At 37.2% G+C, this 21,915-nt stretch overlaps 1 protein-coding gene across 7 annotated transcripts in view; it reads left to right on the top strand.

Annotated features, from left to right (window-relative positions):
- LOC121315582 (dystrobrevin beta) overlaps positions 1–21,915 on the top strand; it is a 128,992-nt gene that overhangs the window by 66,397 nt on the left and 40,680 nt on the right. For all 7 annotated transcript variants that reach the window (XM_041249804.1, XM_041249806.1, XM_041249805.1 and 4 more), the window contains one exon: positions 16,320–16,394. In XM_041249804.1, the coding sequence (XP_041105738.1) occupies positions 16,320–16,394 (75 nt within the window). The remainder of the gene's footprint in view (positions 1–16,319; positions 16,395–21,915) is intronic.

The following is a 21,915-nucleotide window of genomic DNA, read 5'->3' as shown; positions in this document are numbered from 1 at the left end:
TTTTATTGTGAAACAAACAAGAAATAAGACAAAAAAACAGAAAACTTGAGCGTGCATAAGTATTCACCCCCCCCCGAAGTCAATACTTTGTAGAGCCACCTTTTGCAGCAATTACAGCTGCAAGTCTCTTGGGGTATGTATCTATAAGCTTGGCACATCTAGCCACTGGGATTTTTGCCCATTCTTCAAGGCAAAACTGCTCCAGCTCCTTCAAGTTGGATGGGTTCCGCTGGTGTACAGCAATCTTTAAGTCATACCACAGATTCTCAATTGGATTGAGGTCTGGGCTTTGACTAGGCCATTCCAAGACATTTAAATGTTTCCCCTTAAACCACTCGAGTGTTGCTTTAGCAGTATGCTTAGGGTCATTGTCCTGCTGGAAGGTGAACCTCCATCCCAGTCTCAAATCTCTGGAAGACTGAAACAGGTTTCCCTCAAGAATTTCCCTGTATTTAGTGCCATCCATCATTCCTTCAATTCTGACCAGTTTCCCAGTCCCTGCCGATGAAAAACATCCCCACAGCATGATGCTGCCACCACCATGCTTCACTGTGGGGATGGTGTTGTCAGGGTGATGAGAGGTGTTGGGTTTGCGCCAGACAGTGTTTTCCTTGATGGCCAAAAAGCTCAATTTTAGTCTCATCTGACCAGAGTACCTTCTTCCATATGTTTGGGGAGTCTCCCACATGCCTTTTGGCGAACACCAAACATGTTTGCTTATTTTTTTCTTTAAGCAATGGCTTTTTTCTGGCCAGTCTTCCGTAAAGCCCAGCTCTGTGGAGTGTACGGCTTAAAGTGGTCCTATGGACAGATACTCCAATCTCCGCTGTGGAGCTTTGCAGCTCCTTCAAGGTTATCATTGGTCTCTTTGTTGCCTCTCTGATTAATGCCCTACTTGCCTGGTCTGTGAGTTTTGGTGGGCGACCCTTTCTTGCCAGGTTTGTTGTGGTGTCATATTCTTTCCATTTTTTAATAATGGCTTTAATGGTGCTCCGTGGGATGTTCAAAGTTTCAGATATTTTTTTATAACCCAACCCTGATCTGTACTTCTCCACAACTTTGTCCCTGACCTGTTTGGAGAGCTCCTTGGTCTTCATGGTGCCGTTTGCTTGGTGGTGCCCCTTGCTTAGTGGTGTTGCAGACTCTGGGGCCTTTCAGAACAGGTGTATATATACTGAGATCATGTGACAGATCATGTGACACTTAGATTGCACACAGGTGGACTTTATTTAACTAATTATGTGACTTCTGAAGGTACTTGGTTGCACCAGATCTTATTTAGAGGCTTAATAGCAAAGGGGGTGAATACATATGCACACACCACTTTTCCGTTATTTTTTTCATTTCACTTCACCAATTTGGACTATTTTGTGTATGTCCATTACATGAAATCCAAATAAAAATCCATTTTAATTCCAGGTTGTAAGGCAACAAAATAGGAAAAATGCCAAGGGGGGTCAATACTTTCGCAAGCCACTGTATGTAGCCCACAATCTGTATATTTATTTCATTTAATTTCTATAGCACATTAAGAAAACATAACACACACAGCATAAAAAAGACTAATAAAAAGTAAATGTACGGTAACAATGAACTGAACAAGCACTTGCAAGAGGAGTTTTGAACATTTCAAGACCAATGGACAGAAAAATATTTTGTTAGAGAAGGAGAGCAAACGGTCCATTTGAGTCATGAAAGAATACAATGTTAAATACCACTACGAAATGATACATGCAGTAGAGGAAAAGGTGGGTGGAGAGTCTTTGCAAGGAATTAGCAATGCAGCAGTCATTTTCAAAAATAATGACATAATTTACTCTTCTTTTAAAGTTTAAGATACAATTAATTATTATGGAGGCGGTGGGTACAGCACGGTTTATTTGCGATAACTCAACCCAAGCCAGAGACAACCTGACTGGAAATGTAGAGTAACCATCACCTCATAGTAATCAATTGTAGATTAAATTAAAGTGAAAAACACAGTTTTTAGTCCACCCCACATACCGTGCAGATGGTAATGATATTCTTAACAGTTTAATGACTAGCTTGTTCTAGTTACTGACAACATGAATAAATGCTAATGATTTAATTTTACAATGTCTAGAATTTACTGTTGCTGTTCCTGGCAATGTTTAAATGAATTAAATTGACCTTTATCAACAATAGCAATGTAGTAAGTGATTTGATACTTTTATTGAATTGAGTGTTATTGTTGTCACTGGCAACAGGAATACATGCTAATGTCTTGAGTTTTTTTTTTTTTTATTGACAGAGGAAGTAAATACTAAGAAGTCATTTACATTCATTACATTTGTAATTTACTCAGCTGAAATATTGAAATGGCTAGCAACACAAATAAATACACTTGAAAAGGGTACTTTAAATTTGCAATTTGGCCCAAAGTCCCACAGCCCTCTGCTCTGGAAACTTTGTTAATGTAACATTTTTTAGCAGGTTTCACTTGACGTTCTGTAGTAAAATTTGTTAATTCTATAGGGTGATGCAAAACCTTTGGCCATAGCTGTAGGTTGATCATCGACTCCTCAGTTTTTCCTTGCACTGAGGAACGTATGATTTAAGTGTTTTGAATTTAAGGTTATAATTAACTTCAGTGTTTGTTCGGCACAAATGAAGCAGCACCCCAGACTTGAAAGAGAATCACAGCATATGGTTGATATTGAGACACTGGTTTGCTGTAGTTCCACATCTGCAATTTTAGTCACTCTTCTATAAGCCACTAAGTATGTACTAATCTCCCATTTGATTATAAGCAAATATAGTAGATCAGTGGATGGTCGAGTAGAGCACGGGGTCGATTCAGTGCCCATTTTTTCTTTAGTGAATATGGTATTTAAAATAAAATCAGTTGAAAAAATGACAGCCAACTGTTCCTCGTTAATTACTGGACAAATTACGACCTGACCAAAAAAAGTGTCACCTCAGTTGTCAAAAAATAAATAATATAAATACAATTCTAAACCTGTTGACAAAAAACATAGAGTCAGCTTGGTTGTGAAAACCAAAACAAACTACTTCACCTTGTAGATGGAATAAAAATCTAAAAAAAAAAAAAAAAAAAAACTGTCACCTCAGTTATAATAAAAAACTGAACTCGCAGACGGGGGAATCTTGTTGCACAAGTAATGCTCAGATGTGGACACAGCAATTGCTCGCAACTGAGTTGTGTGATTTCGGGAGCAGTTGGGTTGTGCAACTGATCCCACAGATGTGGACCCGGCTTTAAAACAAAGTGATAATAACGTTTGCAAGCAATTAACAAAGTAATTATTGCAATTATTACAGGCGACCATGCTGTAGTTTTGCGGGAATTAAAATGTGTAGGTTAAAATGATTTAATGTGTTGGGTTTTTTTTTTTTTGTATTATTAATTCTATTTCATTGGCATGCATGCCCTTACTTGATGTATAAATGTGTTGTAAATTCTTGGGTTCTTTGTCATCTACATTTACAAAGAGAGGATTTGGGCTTATGTGAAAAAAAAAAACTTACTTTAAAATGTCAGTCCATTTGTATTAATAAATATTTCATAAGTGCCCTGTGTTGCTGAGTATGTCAAAATGTATCCTATGGATGTATAATTAAGTAGTATTGAGTAAGGAAAGCTGAGAGGAGAGTGAGTATACACGAAGAAGAAAATCTATAGATGGTATGAAATGTACATGCCTTCACCAGGAGAAGGTTGTTCATTTATTTACAGCGGTTTATTAATTGCTATCACAGGGAGTGAATTTAACATGTGATGGCAGGTAAATGGATTACACTACCACCAAGTGAAATTAAAGTATTTGGAGTAAGGACAGTACTTGTTTGGAGTACAGTATGCCTTCGAATTTCAGACACACTTTTTAAACCAATTTTTTCTTCTCAAAAATGGCCTGCGTCATAAATTGGAGTATAGTGATGCGTGTATTAAAATCGCCAACAAAAGACGTGACTGCCCAAGTACACAAACTCTATTGTGACTGACTGCCAAGAAAAGACAAAGACGTCACTGTCCATGACACGCAGCCATTCATTTTCAAAGAAGTGTCGTTAGCCTGAGGAAATCGAAGAGAAGCTTTTACCATTTCAGCGTTTTGCTGTTAGGCGAAGTTCCAGCTTGGACAGATCGGAAATGCTAATCATACCCCTGTTTTGTTCGACATGCCAAGCAATATCACAGTTCCCAAAAAGGGATAAAAACAGGTGCGAGTAATTAAAATTGGAAGTGAGAAGCAGCACAACTGCAATCTGTGTGAAAGCAGATGGCTGCAAACTGCCTCCATATGCATAATTTGAGGTTGTATCTTTGTAAATGTATCATTATTTGTTTGATTTTTTTCCTCAAAATTAGGCTGGGTAATTTGGGTTGTGTCTTAAATTCAAAGGAATATGGTGTTTCTCTCTGTTTTACATGTATTCCATGTACATGATGTGGCTGGCCTGTAGCTCTTAGTGATACACAGTGTTTTATACACTGTAATTGATTCACAGCAGCGGGGGGTGGGATATTATGTAACTGATGAGTGGAGTGAAATCCACTCCATTTTGGAAAATATATTGAAGTGAAATAAAAATAAAAACATTTTAGTTGAAGTAGTTACTTTAATGTATTATTATTGCCACTTTTTACACAATTGTACTCCCAATGAGTCCCTCGCCTGCCTTTGTGTGAAAGTTCTGAACTGGTTACGTAGCAACCAACTTGCCATGTCAGCGGGATGCACTTCTGTAGTCTGTTTTTTTTTTTGTTTTGTTTTGTATAAAGGGAGTTCAAAAAGTTGCTTTATAAGCATCAAACAATTAACAGTTTGTAAAGAAGTGTGTTGGAAACGGGAGTAATGAAGGGGAATCGAGTGGCACTGCAGCAAAAGAAGTGCCAACAACAATGACCCGATTGACGGTAAAGAAAATAAAGAACCCAATAAGCTTGTGCTAAATGGCTTTCTTTGCATGGTTTTCTGGTAGATATTTTTGATCGCTTAAATGTTCTTAACACATCACTCCAAGGACCAGATATACAGTGGCTCTCAAAAGTATTCACCCCCCTTGGACTTTTCCACATTATATTGTGTTACAACATGGAATCAACATGGATTTAATTAGGAGTTTTTGCCACTGATCAACACAAAAAGTCCATAATGTCAAAGTGAAAAATAAAATCTACAAATTGTTCTAAATTATTTACAAACACAAAACATAAAATAATTGATTGAATAAGTATTCACCCCCTTGAGTCAATATTTGGTACAGGCACCTTTGGCAGCAATTACAGCCATGAGTCTATTTGGATAAGTTTCTACCAGCTTTGCACATCTGCACACTGCAATTTTTGCCCATTCTTCTTTGCAAAATTGCTCAAGCTCAGTCAAGTTGGATGGGGACCTTTGGTGAATAGCAATTTTCAACTCTTTCCACATATTCTCAATTGGTTTGAGGTCCGGGCTTTGACTACAGGACATTGACCTTTTTGTTTTTAAGACACTCCAGTGTGGCTTTGGCTGTATGTTTGGGGTCATTGTCCTGATGGAAGCTGAATCTTCTCCCAAGTCCCAGGTCTCTTGCAGACTTCAGCAGGTTTTCTTCCAGGATTTCTCTTTACTTTGCTGCATCTGTTTTGCCCTTCTTTACAAGCTTTCCAGGCCCTGACGCAGAGAAGCATCCCCATAGCATGATGCTGCCACCACCATGCTTCACGGTAGGGATGGTGTTCTCAGGATGATGTGCGGTGTTAGGCTTGCACCAAACATAGGCCAAAAAGCTCTATTTTGGTCTCATCAGACCATAGAATCTTCTTCTACTTGGTCTCAGTCTCTCCCGCATGCCTCTGGCAAACTCTAGCCGAGATTTGTTGTAAGTTTTTTTCAACAATGGCTTTATTTTTACCACTCTCCTATAAAGGCCAGTTTTGTGAAGTATCCAGGCTATTGTTGCCGTATGCACAGTGTCTACCAGCTCAGTTGTGGAAGACTAACACTTTTAAGTTGCCATAGGCCTCTTGGTGGCCTCCCTGACTAGTGCCCTTCTCGCTCGGATACTCAGTTTTTGAGGACGGCCTATTCTAGACAGATTCACAGTTGTGCCATATTCTCTCCGTTTCTTAATAATGGACTTTACTGTGCTCCAGGGGATATTCAATGCCTTGGAAATGTTCTTATATCCTACCCCTGATTGGTGCTTTTGAAGAACCTTATTCCGGATTGCTTTGAATGTTCCTTCGTCTTTGTGATGTAGTTTTTGTTAGGAAATGTACCTACCAACTGTGGGACCTCCCAGAGACAGGTGTACTTAACCAGGAGTATGCGTAGGTGAGTGCAGTGCAGAGTGGATTAATCACACAGACAATGATTCACAGGTGCAAGGGTGTTTATTAATGATTATAATGTCCAGAGCCTTATGTCAAAACCTGTAAATAATAATAATGATGGAAGTGGTACAGCGGTGTGTATCACTCCTGTTTTGTAAATCCCACTGGTTTGACCCACAGCTAAAAAGTCCCAAAACACAGACACAGTTCCTATGGTGCGTGATTTAAGTGCTTGTGGTGAAAAGACAAGTGACAAGTGAAGTGCTGGTGTCCGGGTTGATGCTGGCCTGTGGCTGCAGCTCCGGATTGTGTTTAGTAATCTTGAAACAGACAATGAAGACAAACAATGTTACAAGACAGACTCATTTTTCACTTTTGGCAGGGTGTCCTTCTAGGTTGTATTCTAACCGTTCACAAAGGAACAAATCACTTACACTATGGCCCCTATTTATACCCTCACCCTTGACCCACTAGGTTAAGGAGCGCATCCGCTCCTCCAATCCTCGGATGCCGCGCCGTCTCCCATCCGAGTCATTGAACTTGGGTGCACTAGCTTAGCCCCCTTCCTAAATGACCGACTTCCACCTACCCTAAGGAATAAATTGCCATGCCATTCCTTTTGCATAGTGCCCTCACAGGTTGGGAGGGAGATCTAACACGAAGAATCATTCAGTCTCTTTTTTTTTTTTTTTTTTTTTTAATGGGGTTTTATTTTATGTGGAACCAGTCTCCCCTGTAGTGGATCGAGATTAACTATGAAGGAGATGCTAGAAACTTAGAAAGGTTTACCGGTACACATATCATCAATGTGATACAATCGTAATGCAATTAAAGAGGATTTGTGCTCTAAGCTGCCTCATTTTATGTTTGGTAAACAAATGTCAGTGCATGACATAGAATATATGTATATATGTGGAAAGGATATTTATTTAAAGGGTATTTATTTTAAGGGTATTTAGTGTGACAGTAACTACGGTTAAATGGTTAACTGATAGAAATCAAATAGTTTATTTGTTAATAACAGATTTTTTATTAAACGATATTTACATCCCTAGTTAATATCAGCTTGACACAAAGAATACTCACCACGGTGTAATTAATAAATTTTGATAATATAATACATAGGTTATTTAATGCTTGTCAGTGTGTTTTTAATTTCCTGCTCTGAAAAGTTTGCACAGTTTAGCATTGATGTATACAATAGCTCCGATTGGGGAAAATAATTAATTCCATTGACAATAATATTCTTTATTCTGGTTAAAAAAACAAAACAACAACAAAAAAAAAACACATTAGCATTCGGTGCAGAAGTACAATTTAATGAGGTTTACAGGGGAAATGGATTTGGAGACAGAAAACTACATTAGGATTTAAGATGAAAGTTTCAGAACATTACATTCAGTTTGATACACATATTAGCTGTGACTGACACAGTGGCAGTTTATGTACTCATTGAAATGGAGATGAACTCTAGCTATCATTTCCATATTGCAGTTTTTTAATTGGCCTGACAGTGAGTGTGACTGAGAGATCATTTGACTTTGACCAATAATCATCTAGGTCCTTAACATTTGTATTCCCAATATAAGGTTTAACTTTGTCAATCAGTAATTGATTAGTCAATGGAAAGAAAAAATTGGACAGGTTGATCAACTACTGATGGGAAATGGATTTTAGTGGGTAGTAGGACACACTTCGTTAGACAAACCTCCCTGTAAGTCAGTGTCACAAAGACGGCCGAAGTGGGCAGCGTCAGAACCAGGAAAGGAATACACACAGACAGGACGGATGAATTGAAATGATGACGCTTGCTTGTGCCGGTTTATTGTAAATAAAAAGGTTTAAACAAACACGAAAACACAGGACACAGCACATTCGCCAAAATAAAAAGACAAACAAAAACGGGCTAACACTTTACAAATGGTGAGCAGATCGACAAACAAACACGGTGAGTTTTAAATAAACAAGTATCGTGCTGGTCCCACCAGCACGCAATAGCAATTGATGTTATAACTCTTTCTCCTTCTCGCTCTCCCATTCCCTACTCGCCGAACACCCTAACCCAGAGTGGGTGAAAACATGCTGCTTTTATGCAGCTGTACCAAGACTCGATTGCTAATCAGTCATTCAGTTGGAGTCTCGGTACAACTGCACGTGAATTAATCAAGTGCAATTCCCTGTGCTCACATATTATTACTTTTTACTTGCACGTGAAGTGCTGTGCAATCCTCGTGCCTAAATACAAATATACTTTAAACACTCGTGTTACACAGACCCGTTTATATCCCATGTACCAATGACTATACACCAACATTTAACACACCACACGCAACATATAACAGATAATATACACAAGGGCGGGCACTTTGTCACAGTCAGTCAGCCCGACTTCCCACAGTTGTCCATTGACTTTTCAGAAGTTTCCAGGACGGTGGGGGATGTATGTAACTATGGATTGGTAGCTATTTCCTGGCAGTGTAAGTCATATTGGCCTAAATTGTCCCCTGATTTAAGTAATTAATGTATAAGAAATAACAGGGTTCCAAGCACAGATCAGTGCCCAAACTAGAGATTTTTTTCTCGTATAAGTATTCTCTGCTTGCTATACATTAAATCTTTGACCATCATTTTTTTTCAAGGTCAGGACTGTAAATTACATGTGCAAACATCATTCTCTGTCATGAGTGGGGCTTTGAGAAATTCATGCTAGTATTTACACAAGCTGACTAAACAGCAGTTCAGTCCTATGCCTCAGGGTGTGTGTGGACTCGGATCAGCTGATCCAAAGAATAATTAAATGATTTCTGTAACACATTGACTACTGGCTAATTATAAACATAAGAATGAGATACAGTTATGGCCTTTGTGCCATTTATGTCAAGCACAGGATAGCTTCTTGGTTCCTAATCTACCTCTTTACAGCATTTTTTTTTTTAAAATACTACAAGTGCTTTTGTAGTGTTGATATTTCCATATCATCTTTTTTGTTTCCTATTCACATTGTGCGAAATAATAATTAGGTAGCCCATGGTAGACATAGTGTTTAAATTCTAATTACATTTACAATGGTAAAATTACATGTGTGTACAACATTGCAAGAAAATTGGATTGTTGTACAGGGCCAGTCGATTACACTATGTAACACAATTTTTGTTCCTGGGTAGTAAGTGTTATTTCCTAATTGCTTATGCCTCAAATGTATAGAAGATGGCTATTATTCCCCACAAACTTTGCTTTTGTGACCAGGACAGTGATATTTTGAAATAGCACTATTTCCAATGGGAAAACGGGCAAATGTGTATCTTTTGTAAATACAGTATAATCGTAAATCTCGAAAAACTACTCACTTCTAAATCTTTTGTAGTCATTTTTGTATTACTTTAGTATAAATACATGTTAATTTGGATTCATATGTTGTTTTTTTCTGACTTTATGTGAGCAAAAAGACACATTTGTCCGAATATGAATATCACTATTTCCAATGAGAAAACGGGCAAATGTGTGTCTTTTCGTTCACATAAAGTCAGAAAAAAACAACATATGAGTCCAAATTAACATGTATTTATACTAAAGTAATACAAAAATGACTACAAAAGATTTAGAAATGAGTAGTTTTTCGAGATTTACGATTTTACTGTAAATTTACAGTATAATCATAAATCTCGAAAAACTACCTGTCCTGTACCTGTCCTGGTCACAAAAGCAAAGTTTGTGGGGAATAATAGCCATTTTCTATACTTTTGAGGCATAAGCAATTAGGAAATAACACTTACTACCCAGGAACAAAAAAAAAAAAATTGTTACACGGTGTACTCAGCCTTCTTGCAGAACACAGATTAAGTCAAAGCAGCTTTCTTATGTGCTAAGCATATTCCTCATTGGTGTTTTCAGTGACATTTAATGTCTCAAATATCAACTGTACCTGCAAAATGAAATTTCCAATTCCACACACAGATGTTTTTTCTCAAGAGTTTTAATCCTAATAATTTGTATCTGCCATGTTAGGATTGTCGGTCATGTTTTGAAGCAAAACAAAACAAAAAAACTTTATTTGCCACTATTGCATAGAGATAGTTTATCTCTGGAAATAAAACAAAAAAACAAAACAAACACAGAGTAAATGATTCAATGTATAATGCTGTATTAAAGCACTTTATGATTTTCTTGATGCACTCATCTTAGTTTTAGTGTACGTGTGATCTACATATTTAACTTTTTAATTTCATCTTGCTGATTCAGTTGGGAACTTGGTGTTCCGCCTAATTGGAAAGATCGCTAAATGTAGGTTATGGCTACTTTTGCACTATAAGTGCAAAAACAAGCATACTTTTTTTTTAATTTTCTATTACCAATTCCTTTTGATTTTGCCAGTTATTAGCGAAAACACAAGCTGTTTTAATTCTCATTGAAAGTGTAATTCACAATGCAGTATGTTGGCGGCTAAAATCAATTATCATTCTTAGTGATGACATTTAAAAGGGAATTTATATGTATTCTGCCTAAACAAGTAGACTGATAATTGTATCTGTACTTGTCATTACAGATTCTTGAATACCATTGGAATGGCTTGTGCCAAAAAAGTTGGATTGGATTGCTACAGAGAATAGTTAAGCTATTTATTTGTTTTAGGTTTCAGATAAGTTTGTATAGCTCTGTAAAAAGCTGCACATTAAAAATGAATTTGCGCAGATGTTTTACACACTGTGTGCTGGAGGGCTGAAGTGTTCTTTACTCTGTTTCCCTGCTATGTCAGCTGCCAGAGAGGTCATGATAACACATGCGACGCCGTGCCAGCTCTAGAAATGAGATTTCTGTATTGGGAGGAGCAGTGAAGGGTGAAGGATTTGTTTGGCAGCAGCTGGAGCAGTATAAGTGTCCTTCACATGCTCTTGCCATTTTAACTGAAAAACAGTAGAAGCATTTGTAATGCATATTGCAAAAAACTGAAAGGCAGTATCACTGTATGTATCGTGTCGGTTTATAAGGATCCTTCCCAAGGTAGGGGAGTACTTTATTTTCGTTGTTGTTGCAAAGAATATAAACCCTGTATAAAGGTTGATATTAGATTACTTGAAATATTTTGCTGTTAAGCATGCTATATTTGCAATGTATTATAAGTACTTTTGAAAGTGCATTTTTGTTTCTGACAAAACTGAAAATAACGTATTTGTGTTGTCCATTTGCTAAAAATAGAAGCTTGGACTGTGAGGGGAAGAAAAGGTTTAGTAACACAGGACGAATACATGCCTGCCATGTTAATGGTAATGATAATAGCTGCCTGTTTACTCATTGTCTCATGTGCAGTGTCCGTTTGCTTGGTTATTGCACTAGTGTGTTCATGTACTGTACCTGTAGGGACACATTCTTAAACCTCCTCAAATCTGCTTGCCTGTGTCACCCAGTGAGCCAAATGAGCAAAACATCAGAACTGCATCACACCATTTCAGTAAACGAGTGGGGGTGGTATCAGGTGCATTTTGAGATTTATAGAAGCATTATTGTTCAGAGTAATAGAAATTATGTTGATCAAAACAAACAATTGAAATATGAATACAGTACACCAAGCCTAGCTGGTGAATCAGTTACTGACCTATCAAGCATGAGAAATGCTATTGGCTGAAATATCATGTGACTGCCTTTTTTTTTTTTTTTTTTTTTTTTTTATCGGACCATGTGACTTCTGTTTCCTAAGATACAGCAGCAATTTAGTGCATTAAGATGCTCATTCTGTACACAGTGAGTCGGAGAGACATTTGGCACAGAGCTCAAAAGGTTGGAGGTACAGTTTTGTGGTAGATTGACAACATCTTTTCAATTCAAGCAGGTTAGTAAGTTCCCTGTTCTTGTTTCAGTGATCTTTGCTCTTTGCTCTTTGCTCAGTGTGTCTGTGTAGAACAAAAGCAACGTTTAGATTTATAACTTAAATTCAAAAATACCTGATTTGCGTGCAAGATGAAACTATAGGGCATGATGTGATAGACTCAAATACTATTATATATTTTTTTCTTTTTTTTGGGGGGGGGGGGGGGGGACGACAAACATCTGACTTAAGGTAAATGTCAGTGCAGTTTTACTTTGCATTCTCTTAATCTTTAAGCCAACATAATGTGTAACTTAATGTTGGCGAAAGTCTAATACAGTGAGATTGTGACATTGAGGGATTGTTTGTGGTTAAAGTGTTTGTTTTGAAGGGATAAGAAACTGTTGAATAAATATTATAATACAATATTGTTCAGAACAGCCACATGTTGTGGTTTAACTACAGCATTATCAAGTATGTGAAATTAAAACAGAACTTGCACTCTGTAAATATATATGTTGCTGTTTTTGTGATTGTACTGTATAGCTTGCTGCTATAAACAGACAGTGTTTTTCACAGATTTTTTAACATTAACTGTCAAACCTATACTCGTAAATAAAACAGAATGGTTCCAACTCAACAAACACTGAATGTGGTTACGTAGTTTTGGTGTTCCTCAAAGTGTAATTTGTTTTTTTTTTTAAAAGTCTTGTTTGAAAAGTGTTGAAGTGCATGTTATAAAGGTCTTTGTAAATGTGTTGACAAGTAATGGATGATATGTTCTGTGTTTTTTATGTTGCCAGCAGGCATTTTCTTGCAAAGCATTTTTACTCCATGTTTGTATCATAGATGTATACCTTGTGAAAAAGTACAGCATCTTAGCACTTTTTCTATCGGATCTAGTGATTATCTTGTTACAGTAATTGTAAATTAAATGCCTGGAGGGAAAAAGTCAGTTATTATTGTAATACTGCACATAATTTGTTTTGAACTATTACACCCATAATTCTGTTTAAGAATTGATTAGCACCTTTAATTTTATGCAGTGAATTACATTTTGAAAGTACTGTATGCTTATTGTGCCAGGTGGTACTTTTAGCTTGAATGAATGAATATCAAGAATTCCTGCTGTCATCTTCAGGATGATGTCAAATGTGGGGGAGATTCAGTGAAGTAAATGATTTGTGCAAGTACCATTGTTTTTCAAAATGTATGCTTGTAGTTGTACAAAATATATACTTCAAAGACCAAGCTTCACTGAAATGTTCATGCTATGTATAGACTGCAGTTGGGTGACTGTAATAGTTTACAAAAAATAGTTAATGTTGTTTTTCATGCCAACATACCCAGGTTTGCATTAGGTCACAAATGGTTTATAGCAAGAGCACAAGAAAACAACCATGTATTCACAGATGGGAGGTTTAGTATGGCACCTGCAGCATTAAATGGGGAGTGGTGGGAGTAAGGTTACAACCAATAAGGATTCAACTTTCCCTTTATCGTCTGCGATAGCGAACGGATGGCATTTTGAAATCCCAAAAAAGGAGACAAAAATGTAAACTGTGAAGCCCAAGTGAGGAGGATGACCAAGCCCCTCAAGCAAGGCTACATTTTTTTTTTTAGTAGCCTGGAGGTGGAGAGTGAATACTTACGAAATAAAAAAGTAATATATACGGCTTGTCCGACCTGCCTGGCACTTGCAGCATCTGCAGCCTCCACCACTGGGGCTTCAGGTTCAGCTTCTGCTTCCCTCAAACCCTGTAATCTTTCCTCTGTAAGTTCAACATCCATTACGAAGAGTTATTTGTAAAACACAAGCCAGGATGATCTTGCTAACCTCAGGAGTGTACTGTAGCATTTCCCCCCTGAGACATCCAAACATCAGAATCATATTTTGAGGATTCCAAATGTTAACTCAGTACAAGCACATTTATACTGTTATACCTCTGTTCGTCAGGGCTCGTGGGTTTGAGCAGAAGTGTCTATAGCCACCGCTTCAGAGGATACCCGTTGACCCTTATCAACCAGCCTCTCAGTCATCCCGCTGAAACGCAGCTACCATCTGCAAATTAGCGAGGATAAACGAGGCATGAGCGGAGCCAAGATGGTTTGCATACACCTGTGATGTATTTGTTGGCATCACACACTACTTGTATGTTGACAGAATAGGTCCCCTTAGATTTATGTAGAAGTGCCTACTTTGTGTTGGTGCGCGTAGCTGCACATGTGTGCAGTCAATGGCTTCCAGGACACCAGGAAATCTGTACTTCACAGGCAAACCGTGCTTGTATTTTGTTGCAGCTCGTGAGAGACAGGGAAATGGATGAATTCTCCTGCCTGCTTTACTAAAGCTACAGGTACACCTGGTACTGCACAGCTGACTGGCTCATGACTGCAGTATACTGTAAAGCCATAAATATTTGCAAGCCTTTTGTTATGCTTTTTTCACAATTGTTGTCACGAAATCGAATTCCACTAAAAATACATACTTCATATATTGCAACAGATAGCCAACATTTCTGGAGCAAAACAGGTTTTATGGGTGTAATTCGCCATGTATTTTGCTCCAAATATTTATGGCTTTACAGTAACCCACAGTACATTGGAACAAACTAGTGGCACAAAATGTTAGTGCAGCGGATACCCTTAGTGCTACAGGCACAGTGTGCTCTCCGCATGTCTCCTTCCAGGTGAGTCTGAAGCAGATGTCAGTGATTGTATGATGAGGCGAAATTTTGCAGCATACATTGTGTGTCAGACAGGCTCAGAAAAGACAGATAACTTCTAAATATTTGGGGATGTCTCTGTCGTTTTCTGGCCACGTAGAAATCCAGTGCACACTCCATTATTTCTCTTTTCTGTCTCTCTTTTCTTTACCTGCTTCCCTGGCAGTTTCAGCTGTATTTATAGTCGACCATGTAATTTGTGCACCATTTAGACCTGTTTTTTTTTTTTTTTACATGTCATTTGAAACGCAAAGCCCAACATTGTTAATAGTTTGCTAAATCACTACATTTGTATGTAAATGAGGACTCTCTCCTAAAGTTCAGCCCATGTCCAGCGCTAACGCTGAAAGTTTGTCCACGTGCTCCTGATTTTGATGCACTAACGGTCCGCAAAAGTGTGTTGCGATTGCCTCAGGGGTTTGTTTGCAAACGTTACTAAATAGGGCCATATCTGAGTAAAATGCAACATGAGTACTTTCAATAAGTACTATACATACTTTTATGCTTAACAAAAAACCTGCATGCACGTAGTATATATTTATAAAAAAAAACAATAATATTGTATTCCTTATTGATCGCCTTGCCATAGCAATATAAAGCATCCTGACTCGCATTGTATTATATTGTATTATATTGTATTCATTGTACAGATTTACTGTCCAAAAATTAAGGTGACAGACAGGTAAATTTGTAGGTTAGGTTGAGGGGGACTAAGACGGTGCTGAGGATCAAGAATTCAGTTCCTTATTCACTAGCCAGAAACACACATCGCAAGTGAGTGGATTCAGCTGTACTTACTTCTTATAGACTGCCCCGGCATTTCTGTGATTCAATCTCTATCTAACACATGCAGTATATTCACAATTGATAATTGAGGTGACGGGAATCAACGAAGTATAAGAAGCTTGATAACATGCAAACTTGTTTTGAGTATCTTTACTCATTAAATTTAAATATCTTGCATACTATAATTCATATTTTTTCAGTGCGTAAAACACCCATTATGTAGCTTATCAGAAGAGCTGAATACATTCAATTTCTTGATTAACTCTGTTTTCTAATGTGTTTATTTTTCAACACATTAATAACAGTGCTAATTTTAGCTGTATAATTTGAGTGTGGATGTAGTTATCTGGTACGTAATAGGTTTGTTGTTAAATGATAGATATTCATTCTCAATGGGAAAGCAACATTGGCTTTTAAGCTGGTTAAAAATATCCTTAAAATCTGCCTTAATAAAAGCCTTATGCAATTATTATCTTCTTTGTTTTATTGTCTATGGTACCAGGAATGCTTTCTGCTTGAGTTCAGCTTATTCAACTGCATATCTGACTGACCGGCTGCATTGAAGAAAGGGTGTTATGATAAGACAGCTGCAGTCATTGAACTGGAATTCGGAGTAACCAGACGCTATGTCTAGTTGTGAACCTGATGCTTCTCCACATAAAAAAATGCTTCTCCACATTCTTTATTGTTTCTCTTCCAGCCCTTCAAGACCTTTGCCTAATAATATGAACGACACCGTGGTAATGTCTTCCGGGGCACCTACCCCAACAAAAAGGTAAGCGCACAGGCCTGCATGTATTTCATTCATTTTTTTTTATTTGGTTGTGGGCGACCAGCTAGAATAACTGTTTTCAGGACCTGTTTAAAGTTGATGATGGCTGTAGGGTAAATAATACTCCTTAAGGCTGATGCCAATTAAAGATTCAGGTTAAATATGGCTGTTATCATAATAAATTGATATTTAGGAATTCTATAACAAACCATACAATTGTGTCCACACAAATGAGGGCTTTAGAAATCCTACTACAAGTGTAATGGCTTTTTGTTTTGTTGCATCACCCTATAGAATTAACTAATTTTGCTTCATAAAGTCGAATGAAACGTGCTGAATTATGTTACATTAACATTTTGATTTACAAATCTAACATGAAATACTGTACTACTATTATAGCTTCCGGTAGACTTGCGATAATATTATTAAGATAAATTGTGTCTATATATATATATATATATATATATATATATATATACAATTTATAAAGTAAAGGCTCTCCACGTGTTATGCAGGGACGTGGATGTGCCCTATAGTCTGGACGTCGCCAGTTTGAGTCCAAACTATAATTTGCTGACCGAGGATGGAAGCACCCAGGGTGCGGTGCTCAATTGGCCGAGTGCTGCCATGGGGGGAGGTCGACCAGGGTGTCCTCAGCTCACCGCGCACCAGCGACCCCTGTAGTCTGGCTGGGCACCTGCGGGCTTGCCTGTAAGCTGCCCAGGGCTGCGTGTATTCTTACCTTCTTTTAATCCTCCATTCCAGTAATAATACATCAATTAAACTGCGTGCTTTCTCTGATCAGTGCTGTCCCTTTCCATGTTCAATGTTACTTTCGCTCTTAAGACAAAAGCTTAGCTTACAGTATTCATTTGATTATCCTTGTTGTTTTAATTGATGTAATAATTGTACAAGTTGGATTAATATATTGGGGATTCTCCTTCAGGGATCCAGACCTGCACAATGTGCATATGTTTGACCCCTCACATGGTCAACAAGTAGATCCCCATCATAAAATAAAAAAAGTTGTGCAATGACACCTTGTGAGCCGGGGGAAAGGAAAGCATGGCTGTCTACAAACACTACAGCTGAAGTTTGATTTTTTTTTTTTTATCGAAATTGTTCAAGAGGCTAATAAAAATAAAATGTATAAATAGCAACAGAAGCGCCATGAACAACTACTTGAAAGGAAAGCATCCTACTAAACTGCAAATGCATGCTTTGAATTCAAGAACATCTGCTCCTGGGCAGTGCTCTATCTCTGCATTTACCAAGAAACCAGCATAACAGGAAAAATGCACAAGGTTGATATGCTTAGTTTTATGTAAGTAGACACATTATGTTTGAATTAGTATTTTGTACTTGCTAGTTAAGCTTGTTTAAGCCTTTGATTTATTTAAAACTGGTTGTTTTAAAGCAGCAAGCAGCACACATTGTTAAATGTTTAAATTATTAATAAAATCTAGTATCCACATGTGTATTATAGATTTTTATATTACTTTAAAACTAATTAAATAAATATTTGTTAGTAGGTTACATTAAAACAAAATAAACCTGGAAGTCTGAAATCGGAACCCAATTACAGTCTGGTTTCTGTCAACTAGTTGCAACTTATCGACTATTGGCAGCCCTAATATTCAGACGACTGTTTCTGCCCTAATATCCAGTGGCTTGTCCGGTAACCCACTGGAATAGAGTGCCGGGTGATTCACACAATCAGGTATATGCTGGCTTGAGTTTTCCATTGGCCTTCAGTGACCCTTACTGGTCAGACACCCAATTAGACCAAGAAAAGAATTCCCTGGCTGGCCCTGTCTTTGCACCACGAGCACTTAATTCACGCACTGTAGGAACTGTGTCTGTGTTTTGTGTGGGTGAATAAAGACTAGACTTTCAGTTGCGGGTCAAACCCTTGGGTATTTACAAAACAGGAGTGATACACGCCACTGTACCACTTCCATCATTATTATTATTTGCAGGTTTGCCATAACGCTCAGGACATTAGAATCATTAATAAACTTCCTTGCACCTGTGAATCATGTCTGTGTGATTAATCTGCTCTGCACTGTGCTCGCCTGTACGCACTCACCACTTTGCCACGGGCAGAAACAGGTCTAGGTTTTAATGGCTGCTAAGTTGTAATTGCAGCCTGTTACACTACCTCTGAAACAGTAAAGTTTGACAGTCTTGATATTTTGGAGAATATAATTCTTCAGATTTGTGTTTTATGTGACATAGGTCTAGTGGAGTCAAAGTTAAACACTCCTCTAAAATCCTGTTACTACAGGAAGTTTTTACATTACTGAACATGCAGTGAGTGGCTAGAAATACATCTGTTCAGCTGTGGGTTTTGTGCATTTCAAAAGCACCCCTAGAAAAGACAAAAGCTGCTGCATTATAAATCCGAGAGCCTATCAGAACTTAAAATGAGACGATCATCATTCTGCTCTACTTTCATTTGGAAAAGTGTCAAAACTAAGGACACATCTGCAGGCAGCTGTGATGTGTTTTTTCCTAACAAAGGATTATGTCTAATGGGCAAATGCATTAAAAGATTAAATTAAGTACTATACAATAACCTACTGTTACCCTTAATTGAGTTACATTGACTTACAGTATTGTTGCCAAAGTTCATCATTTTTGTAAAGTTGTCACATGAGTAAATAAACAAATACGTTTTTGTTCTCAGTAGTATTTGGTGATTTTAGGTCCAGAGCTTTCCTCAGCAACAAAAAAAAAAAAAAAAAAAAAAAAAGCTTTAATGATTTGGCCTGCAGTGTTTGATGGCAGTGCAACATGCAACTCCAATAAAATAATTTGATTGGCATAATTTGCCAATCAAAGGGGTAACGAAGCGCTAGTTAATAAAATCCTAAATAATTCTAATAATATGGGTCACAAAGATAGAGCATCATTTTTCTAATTGCAAATTAAACCATTATTAGTTGATACTAAATAGCTTTAATACTTTATAGAGGATGAGTTATGATTGTAGTCTTGTGTTTTAATTGATATTAATGATATCCTGGTCTTCTGTAAATGTCAGTTCTGGCTTCTGTTTAAAGAGTTTCAGCATCACTTTACAATAAAAGGCATGGATTTTGGCAGGCTTCCTTTGAGGATCGGTAACTGGCAGTGGCAGGTATTCTCTGTGTTCAGTCCCTATTGCTTCTAAAGTTAAGTTAGATTCCTGTTTTGTTTGACTCCTTTTAAAAAAAAAAAAAAAAAAAACAGATAATTGATAACAAATATGTTTGTATAAATGTGCTGTATAAAATATATAGAAGATGTAATAGCTTTGTGACTAATGAAAAGCAGAAATCTGCCTTAAAATAATTTGCTTAGCATTGGTTTAAGCCTAAGGAATCCTTGATGGTAGTGAGTGTTACTGCAGTGATATTGACGAGGGCATACTGAAGCTGGTGAGAACTGCTGTTATAGACTGTGGTGTACAAGAAGTGTATACATTATGTCTTGTGTAACTGGCACCTCTTGTATAATACCCTAATGTCGTGCCTACACACATACATTATCACATTTATTACCATAAATTGTTAAATAATGCTTATTTTTGTTTATTTTCCGAGTTATGTAAAGTTAGCCGATGTTCTTTACCTTTTGTAGAGTATACCCAGGTTGTTTTAATTTCAGTTGTGACTCGGAGTGCTCCAGTGAAAATCAACCACGTTTTTTCCTCAGACACAGAGTTTTAGTAAGGTACTTCCTGTCCAATCTGGTTACATACATATTAATCAGTAGAATTACCACATAATATGCATAATTTAATGGGCTGGTGGCTTGTAAATGTCGCTGTCATTAGACATTAGATCCCTGCTTTTCAATTAATTATTGAAATTTGTTATGTTTCTAGTGATACGTTTTCTACTCCAATAATGAATCATTACAACTCAAACTAGTTGTTTACTTTTTATACTTATCGACCCAGAAATTATAGTAAGGTTGTGCGGATTAATGTCTTGGAACAATGTGGGTATTTTGGCACAAGTGGGTGTGTGTTCTTTTAAAGTTTTCTGCTTACGTGAAATACATGATACTCAGTTACTCATTGCACCAGAAGCATATGTAAATCTCATAGCCAAGTATCAAAGCAGTATAAATGCATCTTGAGAATCGTAACATGGCCTAGCACAAAAGCACACCGCAGTATTATACATGCACCTGTTTCTGTAGTTCTTATAGCAGTACTGTACAGATGACCGTGTCACAAATGCATGGACATCATGTACACCAGGCAAACAAACTAGCCTGCAGAGAGCTGCCTTCAGCTGTAGATTTTCATTCTTCATCTGCTGTAGCTCTAATGAAAATGTAACACTAACATAGAAGCAACACAAGTGTGCTAAAAATGAACCTTTACTCTTGGAAAAACATTTAGAAACTAATAGATGTAATGGCTATGTTTTATTCTTGCCGTCTGATTTAAATTATTGCCTGCCTTCTTGCATAAAACCTTTTCTGTATTATCCAGATTCATCTTTTACCTAGAATTACACCTGCTTGTGTGCAGTTGTTTATTGTAACAATATTACAATGTTTTAAATCCAGCATTGTATTAGAAAAAAATATATATGTATACAGTTGTAGTCAAAAGTTTATCTACCCCAATGGAAAGTTATAATTTAGAGAAATTATTTGAAAACAAATAATTATAGGAACAATCTTTTGTAGCAAAAATGACAAGGATGTCTACAATTTTTTTTTTTTTTCCAGCAATTGTTTTGCAAAACTTTGTGAAATTAATAGCTAGTTGAGGCATCTTAGCAATAATAACCTCATTATGAATGATATTTGTGAATGAGCTTTTGACATGACTCTTTAGTGATTTCTCACCATTCTTCAATGCAAAATTGTTCCAGTTCATTCAAATTCCGAGAACTTCTCCAGATTCTCAATCTGATTTAGATCAGGACTTTGACTAGGTCATTCCAGAATCTTGATTTTATTCTTTAACCATTCTGAAATAGAATTTGATGTGTGCTTTGGATCGTTGTGTAGGAACGTTGCACTTTAAATCAAGTTTTGTAGCGGAGGTTTTTAGATGATTGGTTACTATCTTTTGGTATGCTATGGAATCCATTTTACCATGTATTGGAACTAAATTTCCTTTGCCATTAGAGAAAAAACAGCCCCATAGAAGGATATTACCACCTCCATGCTTGACAGTAGCTATGGTGTTCTTTTCTTTGTACGCCTCACCAGACTTTCTCCAAATGTAACGACTATCAGTGTGACCAAATAGCTTGATTTGAGTTTCATCACTCCAAAAAACCTTTGACCAGAACTCGTATCCGTCATTCAAATGCCATTTTGCAAACTTTAAGCAATCTGTCCTTGTGACATTTTCCTAAGAGTTGCTTTTTCCTTGGCCTGCAACCATGGAGACCTTCACCATGCAATACTTGACCTGTGGTTGAAATCGAAACCCCAGTCCCACTTGCAGCCAGTTCACTTTGAACATCTTTGGCAGTCAATCTCGGATTGTTATTAACCTTCCTCACAATTC

This window comes from Polyodon spathula, chromosome 5, assembly GCF_017654505.1.
Source record: "Polyodon spathula isolate WHYD16114869_AA chromosome 5, ASM1765450v1, whole genome shotgun sequence".
Classification (NCBI taxonomy): Eukaryota; Metazoa; Chordata; class Actinopteri; order Acipenseriformes; family Polyodontidae; genus Polyodon; species Polyodon spathula.
The sequence above is the reverse complement of the archived record's forward strand: the minus strand, read 5'-3'. Positions and strand labels throughout refer to the sequence as shown.